General features: G+C 45.6%; 1 protein-coding gene across 1 annotated transcript in view; it reads left to right on the forward strand.

Moving 5' to 3' along the window:
* The window catches only part of RIMS4 (regulating synaptic membrane exocytosis 4), a 60,473-nt gene extending 53,837 nt beyond the window's left edge, over positions 1-6,636 (forward strand). The window contains exon 6 of the mRNA XM_074288510.1: positions 211-6,636. Within this exon, the coding sequence (XP_074144611.1) occupies positions 211-429 (219 nt within the window). The 3' untranslated portion in view covers positions 430-6,636. The remainder of the gene's footprint in view (positions 1-210) is intronic.
* Positions 6,637-12,566: the final 5,930 nt, after the last annotated feature.

Genomic DNA, 12,566 nt, shown 5'->3' on the forward strand with positions numbered 1-12,566 from the left:
CTTCCCTTCATTTCTCCTTCTCTGAAAGGAAGGAGTTGGATGCTCTTTTGAGCCCTTTCTAGCTCTTGACTGTCTGGCTCATGGGGTGGACTTCTGGTGGGGCAGCCAGGAACGTATGGAAAGGTTGTATCCGGGACTCATGGTTATGGGGTGAAAGCGATGGAGGAGGGAACCCATGCTCAACCCTACCCTATCCGTTCTGTTCTGCAGGTGATCGTGTGGGGCAACTACGGCCGGATGGAACGCAAGCACTTCATGGGAGTGGCAAGGGTGCTTCTGGAGGAGCTGGACTTGACCACCCTGGCCGTGGGTTGGTACAAGCTCTTCCCCACATCATCCATGGTGGACCCTGCCACCGGCCCGCTACTGCGCCAGTCCTCTCAGCTGTCCCTGGAGAGCACCGTGGGGCCCTGCGGGGAGCGCTCGTAGTGGCTGAACTCGGGGAGGGGTTGCCCAGGGACTATGCCTGGATCTGGAACTCCTGGCACTTCAGACGGAAGCAGACAGGGCTCCCTCCCAAGGAGGGGAGACCTACCCTGTGGGCTCCTCCCCATCTCCTGTTTTGCCCCCTTCCCCACCCTGAGGCCTTCCCTCTCCTAGAGCAATTGGCTTTACCTTTGACTGGGTCGCTCCCAGGCCCCCCCAGATTTGGGAGCCGGCCTATGGTTCAGCCTCTCCCTTTTTGTGTCCTCCTGGGAGCGAGTTGCCTGGAGCTGTCTCCACTATCCCAGGGCAAGGGGCCCGCCTTCCCTACAGTGCCGATCTACCAGCAAGTGTCTTTCTTGTGGCACTAGGCTCCGGTGGCTGTATACTCTGCCAGTCTGAGAGGAGCGAGTTTCCAAGAAGGATGGTGGAGTCAGCCATTAGTCAAGGATCCCGGAGAGGCCCCAGAGCCAGAGGCAGCCTGGAGATTCTGCCCACCAGTGGTCCAGGGCTCCTCCTCCTCTCCACCAAGTACCTCCTGGGAGGCGGGCATCCTCCTCGGCCGCCTCACATTGTTCGCACAACTCTGGATGTCAGGCCTGACCCACAATGACTCAGGATGCAGACGGTGCCTCCTTTCTACAAGGAAAAGGAGCAGGAGGCGAGGGTCTCAGTCCTGACTTGGCGCTCCTTCGTTCTGTGCAGCCCTAACCCATCACCTCCCTCCTCCGGACCTGTTTCCTCCTTTAAAAACGAGGGGTTTAGCTTGGATGATCTCAAAGACCTTCCATCGTAGGAACTGAGAATGTCTTTATTTAGTGCCCAGGGCCGCTGCTGCCACCGGCGCCCTCCTCTCCAGATCCCGGGGAAGCCACCGAGACTCCAGGGGACGGGTGGAGCTGGGCCGGACTGGCTACGTCTCCCAAGGTGTCAGCTGAACACCACAAGCAGAACCTAGGTGGGCCCAAGTGGGCCAAGCCAGGAAGCCAAGGAAGGCAGCAAGGGGAGAAGCTAGGCCGAAGCGTGGTCAGGGCATCCCGTGCCAGCCGGGGATCTGGGGCAGGAGAACCCCCTCCCTTTGGACTCTGCAGGCCATCCAGTCCAGCCTGTTGCCTCTGGGTAGATGGTAATCTGCCCTCTTCTTTAGGGGTCTCTAGGGCCAGAGAACCTCAGTCTTACTTTTTAAACACACACACACACACAAAACAACATCTTGAAACAGGTGAACTGAATGCAAGAGTCATTTTACATGGACTCTAAGAAAGCAAATGGAATGAATGGGAGAAGAGAAAGGGTCCTTTCCCTCTTCCCTTCTTTTCCCCTACCTCCAACCGGCATGTGGTGTCTTAGGGCTCCCAGCACCAGGTCTGGCTCACTAGCCTGATGCCCGACCCCAGTCGTGCGGTAACTTCAGGCAAATTGTCGCATGCTGGGAAGGAACCCTTTTTAATGAAGCACATTGAGGGAGGCCCCCTCTTCCCTTCTGTTCCCAGCATCACCTCAGTGCTGAGGCTGGTCCCTCCTCACCTCCCCCACCCCCAGCATGGAGGGAGTAGTCTAGAGCGGGCTCGTATTTATCAAGGCCAAGAAAGGAGAAACCTAGAATCCATCCCAAGTGTGTGTATGCAGAGAGAGGGGGGAATGGCGGGACAAATGGGCTGGCAGGGAAGTCAGACCGAAGTCTCTGTCTAACCCTCTCCTCCTGATGGTCCCAGAGGCAGCCGGCCTGTCCTTTCCTCCAGAACTTTGAGGAGTGAAAGGAGTCAGGGAGTTGTTGAGAAAATAGTTTCGTGGCCCTTGGGTGTGGCTGCTGGGGCTGGTCCCTTACAGGTTTTTTGTCCTGTCTTCTCCCTTCTCTCCCACCCAGCTCAGAGAGGCTTTGGCTGGGGGCACAGAATTACATAGTGTTAGTTATTCTTGTTGATACTCTTCTTATGATTACACATTTACAAAGCCCTCCTGGATCACTGGCTGTGTTCCAACCCTGGTGCCTGGCAAAGAACAGACCCGGGCACTTAGGATATGATTTCCAAACCAAGGATTTTTTGGGAGGGAAATAGAGTGAAAAGTTCAAGGAATGCTTTTACATTGGACTGGGAGGAAGCAATGGAGACAATTCAAGCTTCCATTTTCCTCTTCTGTAAAATTCACAAATTGGATTAGGTGTCTCTAAGTTCTCCCCCACAAATCCCAAATCCTGTGGTATTCCTGGTCAGTCACGTTTGAGGATACTCCTGCAGCTGGAGTAGGAAGAGAAAGCCAGACCCAGGCTGTGAGGCGTTGGCCCGAAATTTGGGTCTCAAGCCTCTTCTCAACACCAAAGCCAGTGGATCTGGGCTCCCCAAAGCCTGCTCTAAGGGTTTCTGGCTTTTGGTTTAGCTCTCAAGACAGATTGGGGTAGGAGGGAGAGGGAAGAGAATTTTCTAATCCTGGGCTTATGGGACAGAGATAGAGTGCGGCTGCTCGGCCTTGCAGGAGAAGCCTTCAGCACTTCCCCCAGGGTAGCCTCTGAAATGAGGGGTATCATTGCAGAGGCCTTCATAGTAGGGGGAAAGTCGGGAGAGGTTGGGGATAGTAAGAATCTTGAGGTTCTTTCTTGTTTTGTTTGTTATTCTCTGTTAATCACTGATGCCCTCTCATCCTGGGCTGGAGGTGGCTGGGGGTCTTGGATGACCGATTGGTCCCAGCACGTAAGGCTTCAAGGCCAGACCAAAGACCTGGGAACAAAATGTGCCTGTGATCTCAGGACCGGTCTAGCCATGGGGAGATGTTCCAGACAGCAGCAATTCTCAAAAACACAGCTGTAAAGGGATCTGTGTGCTGTAATTCCTGGTGGGAGCAGAATAATCATTGATCCCCGATGCACTGAAATAGCAACGATTGGAACCAGGAGATTTCTCTTGGAGCCATGTGCTCTATGTATAGATTGTGTCCGTTTTTTCTAAGGAATCGAAGAGCCTCCTAACATTGCCAGCAGGAGAAGCATCCTGGGGCTGCAGAGGAGCCAAGCCCTTCCCTGGAGCACCAGATGTTCTCCTCCTCCAGGGCTGAGGCAGAGGAAACACGTGAAAGGGATTCCTGCTGGGTAGTGAGGGGGTCTCATCATTCTCCCCTCCAGACTTGATGTTGGTGAAGAGAACTTGGCCATTTTCTCCTCCCTCCTGTCTCCTACAATGACCTGTTTTGTGGAAGAGACTGGGTACGAAGCAATAATCCATCCAGAGGTGGGGTGGGGGCCATGGCCTCAGGACCCCCTCCTCCTGCTGCTTTTCTTGTTCCTTCTGTGAAATAAGTGACCTCCTGATGGGGTCTTGAGTTGTATCCTTATTCCCTGTCCCTCACCCCACCCCATTCCCGCTATTAATGGTCCATTCCTGTCAGTGTGTCCTGAGTGTGTTCTGTGCTGGGGTGTATGTAGGGGTGGGGTGGGGTAGTAAACTTTTTGTTAAGCTGTAGCTTTGGGAGAGATGTATGAACTTGGCTCCTACTTGGGACCTAAGCAGGTTCTGGCTGCCACCCACCTGTCATGTCCTGTCTGTCTATCCTTCTGACACTTGGCAGTAGGAAGAGACTGGTCCTCTAGGGTAGATGAACTCTGTCCCCACTGGGGACTGGGACAGACTTCTCCCAGTTGTCTGGACCAGACCCCAAGTGGGGAATAAATAGAATGTGGCTTCTCTACATTAAAGAGAATAATACTAGTTATAATAGTAATTAATAATAATAGTTGACATTTCTATAGCACTTTCTAATTTACAAAGCGCTTTTACATCCATTATCTCATCTGATCTGCATAACTCTGTGAGGTAGATAGTGCAAGGAATGTGATCTTAGTTTTACAGATGAAGAAACTGAGGCTCAGAGAGACACGGCAAATCAAGTCTCCCAGTACTAAATGGTTGACACCTAGGTCTTCTGAGTTTAGCAAGGGCCAGAGTCAGAGTCCCTGGGTGCACTGATGCCCCCAGCTCTTTCCCTCTGCTTTAATTTGCAGACTTGCTGGGGCCCTAGGAAGCCAGACCAGGAGTTTCTTGTGCTCCATCTTGTCTCCTAGAAAGACTGTTAGGTTCTTCTTAGGTGGAAGCTGGGATCTCTGGCCAAAAAGAATCAGATAGGAGAATCTTCTCAGGCTACAGAGAGAACACCATTTGGAGCCACTCATTAGCTTTGGAGTGAGCTCTTGCCTAGAAGTTACCTCCCACTGAGCTACAGGGGACAAGAGAAGGTACCTTCAGTTGAGTCTGGAAATAGGAATCTTTCCTCACATTTGTACAGCACTTTAAACTTTTCAAAGTATATTCTCATGTGATCCTTAACCATATATTAGGAATTATTTCCTTTTTTTACAAAGAGGGAAACTGAGTCCCAGAATCAATGTTGTATAGTGAGTACAGTGAGCCAGGCGATGACTCGGATCTTATGCATCATAAATATTGAGCTCTGTTGAGTGGAGGCCTGGGGGAAGCACCCAAGCACAGGCAATAAGGATTTCTGCACATTTAAGGCCAGGCCAAAGCAGCTACCCCCAGGCCATACTGTTACAATTCATGGAACTTGGATTTAGTCGGAAAACTTACCATCAAGGACCCTTCCAACTCTAAGACCTTGTATGATCTGGTTTTGAAAGTCAGCTATGCTGCTTATTACTTTTATGACTTTCTGCAATCACTTTAACCTCTTTGGATCTCAGTTTCCCCATCTGTAAAATGTACTAAGAGATCCCTGCCAGCTCCAAATCCCATGATTCCCCAAGTCAAGTGCTTGGTGGAATCACATCTCTTGGATGGGTGGCAGCCCTCCCCCGTACCACCCGGGGTACCAGCACTTGGGCATGTTGATCATTTTCATTTCGTCCAGACTGGAAGACCACTGAGTCATGACTTGGCTGGTTCCTTTTGCACCCCTCCCTCCCAGGCCCGATGGTAACAGAAATCTTTTAGTTAATAGGTGTGGATTAGACCAACTCACACGGAGTGGGGCCCATACAGTGGGGCCCATACATTCAGGCAAATTGCCAGATAAAAAGCCTGGTGTCCTGCCCGGAGCATCTCACAAGGAAGCTCCATCATCACCTTGCTGGACCGGGTTCAACAGTCTCACATCGAAACTGTTCACCCCATTTGAGGGATCAGATGCAATTTACTCACTTCCTGGGCCAGATCACCCTTCCTGCCCTGTGGAGCTGACCCCACAAGTACAATGGGGCTCTCCAAGTCTGGCAGGTTAAGGTCAGCAGGATGTCTCCAAGTGAGCTGGAAGAGGTAAGCTTCTGAATGAAGGAACCCTGAGCCAACGGGGTCATCAACAGTGCTGTATGGGAGCTGGAGCACCTGAGTTTTAATTTCAGCTCTGCCACTTATTACCTGGGTGCAAGTAGTTTAACAACTTTGGATCTCACCTTCCCCATCTGTAAAAATGGGTTGGTCTAGACTACTTTAAAGGTTCCATTCAGCTCAATTTGATTCTATAGACTCCCATCACAGCATGACTTCAATTTCTAGCTTCAGAGGTTCCTCACTTTAAACAAATATCTAGGCTTATGAATAATACCTTACCTCTTGGCTTCATATTTTTAATCAAAACATTTGTTCACCTTATAGTTGAAGAAATCTTGGAAAGGGGCTGACTTGTCCATAGTCCTAGAGCTGCTCCTCAAACCCCGGCCCCCTGACAAATGAAGAAATGATTCTGCCCCTTATGTGAAGAAATCTGCACTTTACAAATGTTTGGCTCACTGCTGAGCTCCTTGAAATAGAGATCTTCTGGGTATGATTCCATTTGCAAAGCTCTTTTGCACAGCTCTCTACAGAAGCACAGTTGTTGCATAAAGCAAGGTTCACCTGCATTTATTTATTGAGTTTGACACTGTGCCACTTTTTCTCATGTCCTCCCCCCATACACTTCCTGGCAGTCCACTGGCTCCTGATACACTTCCCTGGAACTGTGAGGAAGCCTTGTTGCTAATTATTTTGTAGACCCCAGGGTCCTCAAGTTGGAAAGGGCAACCCACCCCCTCAGCATATCTCCACTTTACTGTCTGGGAACAGGGATGCCCTCAGTCATGGGGTGATAAGGACCTGCTGGGAGGTTTCTCTGTCACGCCAAACGGCAAGGGTTTTGAAATGGGGCCCAGGCCCCTGGGTTGGAGTGTCTTATGTTGAACTCATGTAAATCATGTTAAAAATTAAAAAACATGTTTTTGTTTTTTTTCTAAATGAATCTGCTTATTGATTTACACCTTTTCCCCTCAGTCCTATGGTCATAGCAATGTCCACCTCCCCATGTGTTTCCTGGGGAGTATTTGACTAAATCTGGGCCTGGGGTAACATCGCCTGCTTAAAAAGCCTCAGGCAGAGTAGACTTCATAGAGAATCTCTTGGGTCATAATCCCCAGGGAAATTCAGAAGTCTCAGGGAAGGCCCTGGAGGATGACTAATGGAAGGAAAAAACAACTGGACAGGATATCTAAAAACCTGGGTTCAAGAATCAGTCCTGCCGACTCACGAGCTCTCTGATCCCAGGCAAATGACATCACTTCTCTGATCTTCATTGTCCCTTCTTCTGTAAAATAAGGTGATTGGCTGATCCTCTAAGTTCCCATCCACACAACTATGCTGTTTGATGACATCACCATTGTACCGATTTGGGAGTGTTGCTAAGCAACCATTGACCACCATATCAGTATCCTCAATGTCACCTAGCAACAGGAGCTCAAGCCAGTCATCAGAACTAGTCACAGGAATAAAAGCATAGAAGGTCTCTTTGTCCTTCCAGCTTGATTCGCTAAAATAACCCTCAGCTACTTCCTTCCGTGGTCATTATTTCCAGAAACTATTCCAGCATCAGATGTATAGAAAGTTAAAATTAAAAGGAACTTTAGAGTTTATTTAACCACCCTTTTTCCAGAGAAGGAAGTTGAGGAACAGAGAGAAGAAGTGAATCCTCCTGATCCTCAGTGCAATCCAACAAAGGGCTAAAGAGCCAAAGTCCTGTCCCTCATCTTCTATGTTATGACCATGAGCTGGTTTATCATGAGTATTGATATACATGCAACACCCTGTGGCAGATACCAGGCTTCAGGGCCGGGGATTTTTCAAACAAAGAATCCTTATTGCTCTCAAGAGCCCCAAAATCTTTGCCATCCACAATATATTCTGTTCTCAGTTCACTCCCATGAGATATTGGATAACTGTTATCACACTCATTTTACGTAGGGGAAATGGAGACCCATAGAGGTCCCACAGCACCTTAGAGGCAGAAGTAGGCCTAGAACTTAAGTACTCCTGATTCCCAGGACAGAGTGCTTGCCACCAAATCAAGGCAGGAGACACGAGTGTGCTGTGGTCTCGAATGTATATCCAGGGATTTGACTTAGCTCCCCCCAATCCAAGAGAGCTGTGTGTGTATGGAACTTGGAAAACAATAACTGCTCACACATTTGTATAATACTTTATAATTTACAAAGTACATAACACATTCTCATTTAAACCTCAAAATATTCCCGTAGGGCCCGAATAATTCATTTTGCAGCTAAGGAAATTGCAGATCAGCAAAATTAAGTCACTTGCCTATAGTTACTAAATAGTACAATCCAAACCTGAAACCAACCGGCATAATTCCAGGATTCTATCCATGAGGACTCCACTGAGGTTAAAGAATTCAGCTCCAGTCACTCCCAGACCACACCATTACAATCACCTTGGACCCTAAAAGCGACTCAGTTTCTCTGAAATTCAGCAATGGCCTGGCCTGGTCCAGACCAGTGTAACATATATGAGCACTTCTAAGGCAGGCCTGTCAATATACCTGAGGATTTCATCTGTCCTTCTCCCACTTCCCTGGAGCTAGCTTCCCCCAACTAACCCCCTGAAGCATTTACTGAGGCTTCATTTAAGTCAGTACCATAGAAACCATCTAGTCCAAACTTCTCATTGTACTAGGATCAGGCAAAGCAGAGCCAAACCCAAGCCTTCTGTTTCATATCAGAAGCCATTTAGTCCAGTGCATGCATGGATGAGAATGAACCCTCTAGATACCAGATGAATGGCCATACTGCCTCTGCTGGAAACTTCCCATACAAGGAAAACCCCTCCTTACCCAAGCAGAGCCTTCGTCTTCCAGATAGAGCTCCTTGTTAGGAGCCATTTCCTGACATCATGTTTAAATCTTCCTCTTTGCAATTTCTTTTGTTCTTGGTCTTGCCTTCTGAGGTGAAAGCACAAAACCAGCCCAGACAACCTTTCAAGTGCTTTTCCTACCTAAATTTTCTCTTCTCTAGACCAACCAACCCCAATTCCTTCTCTTCATATGGGATGTGATGTGTTAACCTCAGAAATCACTGGTGAGAATTATATGGCCTGCTATTATTCTGGAGGCCAGAATCATCGAATTTAAGGTATGGAAAGGACCTCAGTAGCCATAGTTCACCCTCATACATGAAAGGAATCTTGATGAAATACAGCCAAGGAATGGCTCGAGGACCTCCATAAACTGCTTTTGGACAATTCTAATGGTTAGTGTTTTCTGATATTAGGCCTAAATTTGTATTTTTGCCACTTTCCATCCTTGGCTTTTTTTCCCCACATTTTGAATTTGTAATGCTTTAACTCATTATGGCCTGAGAAGTCATAATAATGGTCACTGGAACAATAAGGAAATCCATTTATTTTGGGCCCAGAGTTCTACATGGCTAGTTCATCATCCCCTAGATCAAATAGTAAATCCTGTTTGGCTTTTAATGCCCTTCATAATCTGGCTCCTTCTACCTTTCCCATCTTCTTATACCTTATTTATCTCCAAATACTCTTTGGCCTAAGTAGTCATTTTGCTGTTCCTTGCTTGTAACACTTTATCTCTAGTCCATTTTCACTGCCCATCCCCTCTGCTTGGAAGATCTAAGTCCATCTCCTGCTTCCTTCAAGGTACAGCTAAAATCTCACCTTCTGCAAGAAGCTTTTCTTGGCTCTCCTTGTGTGCTTTCTCTCTGACATTCCCTCAAAGTTATCCTGTATGTGTTTTCTTTGTACACTGTGATGTGCATGTTCTCTTCTCCATTACACAATGAGCTTCATGAGGGAGGGCAGAGATTCTTATTGTCTTTCTTTGTATTCATAATGCCTAGCACAGTGCTGAATACATAGAAGGCTATTAATAAATGCTTGTTGCCTGACAAACCTTAGGGAGACCTTGAGGGAGGCCAGGTAAACTCCTAGTGACTCCTTCACAAGTTATGAATAAGCCCCAAATACCCTGGTCTCTCCTCTATAAGTCTGACCAATGTGGTTGCCCTCAATGGTATTAGGAACTGGATTACACTGTCAAATTAAGAGGGACTTCTGCTTGGTGAAGCAGTATAAAAGAACTTTGAGCTGGACTCAATCTCAGGGACCATATTATTCTCATTGACACGATAGAAATCCAGAGAGGAAAAGTTCTTATCCAACATCATACAAATTGGTGATTGAGCCAGTCCAAAACCAGGTTCCAGCCCAGGGCTTTTTCCATGACATAGAGTGTTGATATTTAAGGTCCCTCTTTCTATGTCTAGCCTCTGGCATAGTCCACAGACTTTCTGAAGGATCCATGGCTTCAACCAAAACCAATCTGATTCTCATTGGTCACCAATAGGTCCCAGGCCAAGCCCCATTTGGTCATTGGTTAGGTCCTAATTGATTCAGATTGTAAATAATAATTCATGTCCTACTTCTCTAAAGAATGATCCATCCTATGGCACACAAGGCCAACCTTGGCCGGCTGTTTATGTCAGCAGGGTTCCTTTGTGGCAACAGTGGGAGCTGAGCCTTAGATGTAGCTGAGAGGGAGAAAATATATCCCTGGAAACTTTCAAGAAGGAATTAAAATAGTTTCTTGGAAAAGCAGAGCCCAGGACTAAGCAAAGAACCAGATATCAGAAGACTGATCTGCACCCTCATTCTCTGTTACCCCTCCCAAGGGGCATGTAGCAGTGACATCATCGCCAGATGGCAGGCTCCCTGCCACACTAAATCTGAGATATATCCATCTCTTTCCCTGCCAGCTAACCAGCCACCCACCATCAATCCAAATACTTTGGCTCCCCCTTCTTTCTGCCCCCAAATCCTCCCCCAAACCTCCCCACTGGATCCCCAGGGCTCCACATGAATGTATAATAATGAGCCTACTCTCTCCCATCTGTACAAAGCTCTTGAGTTTACAGAACTTCTACATCTATGATTCTGTTACTGGATACTCATAGCAGTCCAATAATGTCTATAGGGAAGGCTTTACTCTTCATTTTAATAAAGGTGAGGAAATGGAAACAGAGAGGGGAGATGTGGCTTATAGGTGTTATTTGCATTTTTGTAGATGTTTTAAAAAACTGACATTCAATGACAGTGTTTTAACGAAACTGACAAAACCCTTGGAATGTCTAATTCCTTAGTAATCATCCATGTGTTAAAATTGCTCTTGGATGTTAATAGTCCTAAAAGCTTATTTTACTGAAGGGGAAACTGACTTCAAGAAAAGTGAAGTAATTTATCCAAGCTCACAGGAGCATGGGGTCAGGAGCCAGAACTCTAATCTATCTTCTTTTCTAGATTATTTCCATTAGTACCACCTACTTCAGTGTAACTGGTTGTTGTCTTAAATAAAGATCTAGGGAAAGAGACCCACATGTGCAAAAATGTTTGTGGCAGCCCTTTTTATAGTGGCCAGAAACTGGAAACTGAATGGATGCCCATCAGTTAGAGAATTGCTGAATAAGTTATGGTATGTGAATGTTATGGAATATTATTTTTCTATAAGAAACAACCAGCAGGATGATTTCAGAGAGACCTGGAGAGACTTACATGAACTGATGCTGAGTGAAATGAGCAGAACGGAAATCATTGTACATGGCAACAAGATTATTTAAAGATCAATTCTGATGAACGTGACTCTTTCCAACAATGAGATGGTTGAGGCCAATTCCAATGATCTTGAGATGAAGAGATCCATCTACACCCAGAGAGAGGACAGTGGGAAATGAGTGTGGATCACAACATAGCATTCTCACTCTTTCTGTTGTTGTTCGCTTGCATTTTGTTTTCTTTCTCAGAATTTTTTAATCCTTCTTGATCCAATTTTTCTTGTGCAGCAAGATAACTATATAAATATATATACATATATTGGATTTAACATATATTTTAACATATTTAACATGTATTGTACTACATACCATTGGGGAAGAAGGGGAAATTTTGTAACAGAAAGTTTTGCAAGAAATTATCCATGCATATGTTTTGTAAATAAAAAGTTTTAATAAATTAAAACAAAAAGATCTCCTAGTTGGTAGGCCTATATCTCTTCTCAAATTGTATTTTCTTATCTGTTTACCTTTTTTAAGTCCAAGTAAAATATAAACTCCCTGAAGGAAGAACAGTATTTAATTATTTTACTTTACACTCAGAACACTGCATCACACAAAGGCAAAGCTTAATAAATATTCCTTAAATTGATTTAGGACTTGATATGCTACTGGCAGCATCCCCAAATACATTCTCATAAGGATGACAGAGCAAGGCTCAGATAGTCTAGCAAGACAGTCACCAGCCAGACTGGCAAGACGCAGGTTCAACTGAGGATGAGCTGGTTAAAAAAAAAAAAAAAAAGAAAGAAAGAAAGTGGGTAGTGATTTCTGAAAGATCACAGAATGAATTACTATGAATAGTACATACAGTATTAGAACTGGACTGCACCTTAGTCAGCATGATATTGTAGAAAGAATAGTGAATTTAAAGTGAGATCAATTTTAAAAAAAACAAAAAAAATTAACAAATATTAAAATAGATATTTAAAACATGTTTTGCATGACTTCACGTATATAATTGATATTATATTGTTTTCCTTTGTTTTCTTTCTCAATGGGTGGGAACTTGAAACTCCAAATTTAAAAAATAAAAGGCAAATGTTAAAATAAATTAATAAAATATACATTAGAGGGAAAAGACCCAGATTTGAATCCTTGCTAGACTACTGAATATTTCTGTGTATATAGGGACAAGTCCCTTCAACTCTATAAGCCTCAGGTTCTTCACTGGTAAAATACAGGCATTGTACATGATCACGTTTAAGGTCTTTTCTAATTCTAAATATATTTTACGACCTTAGTACAACCTCCTCAT

The sequence above is a fragment of the Sminthopsis crassicaudata genome, chromosome 2 (genome assembly GCF_048593235.1).
Source record: "Sminthopsis crassicaudata isolate SCR6 chromosome 2, ASM4859323v1, whole genome shotgun sequence".
NCBI classification, from domain to species: Eukaryota; Metazoa; Chordata; class Mammalia; order Dasyuromorphia; family Dasyuridae; genus Sminthopsis; species Sminthopsis crassicaudata.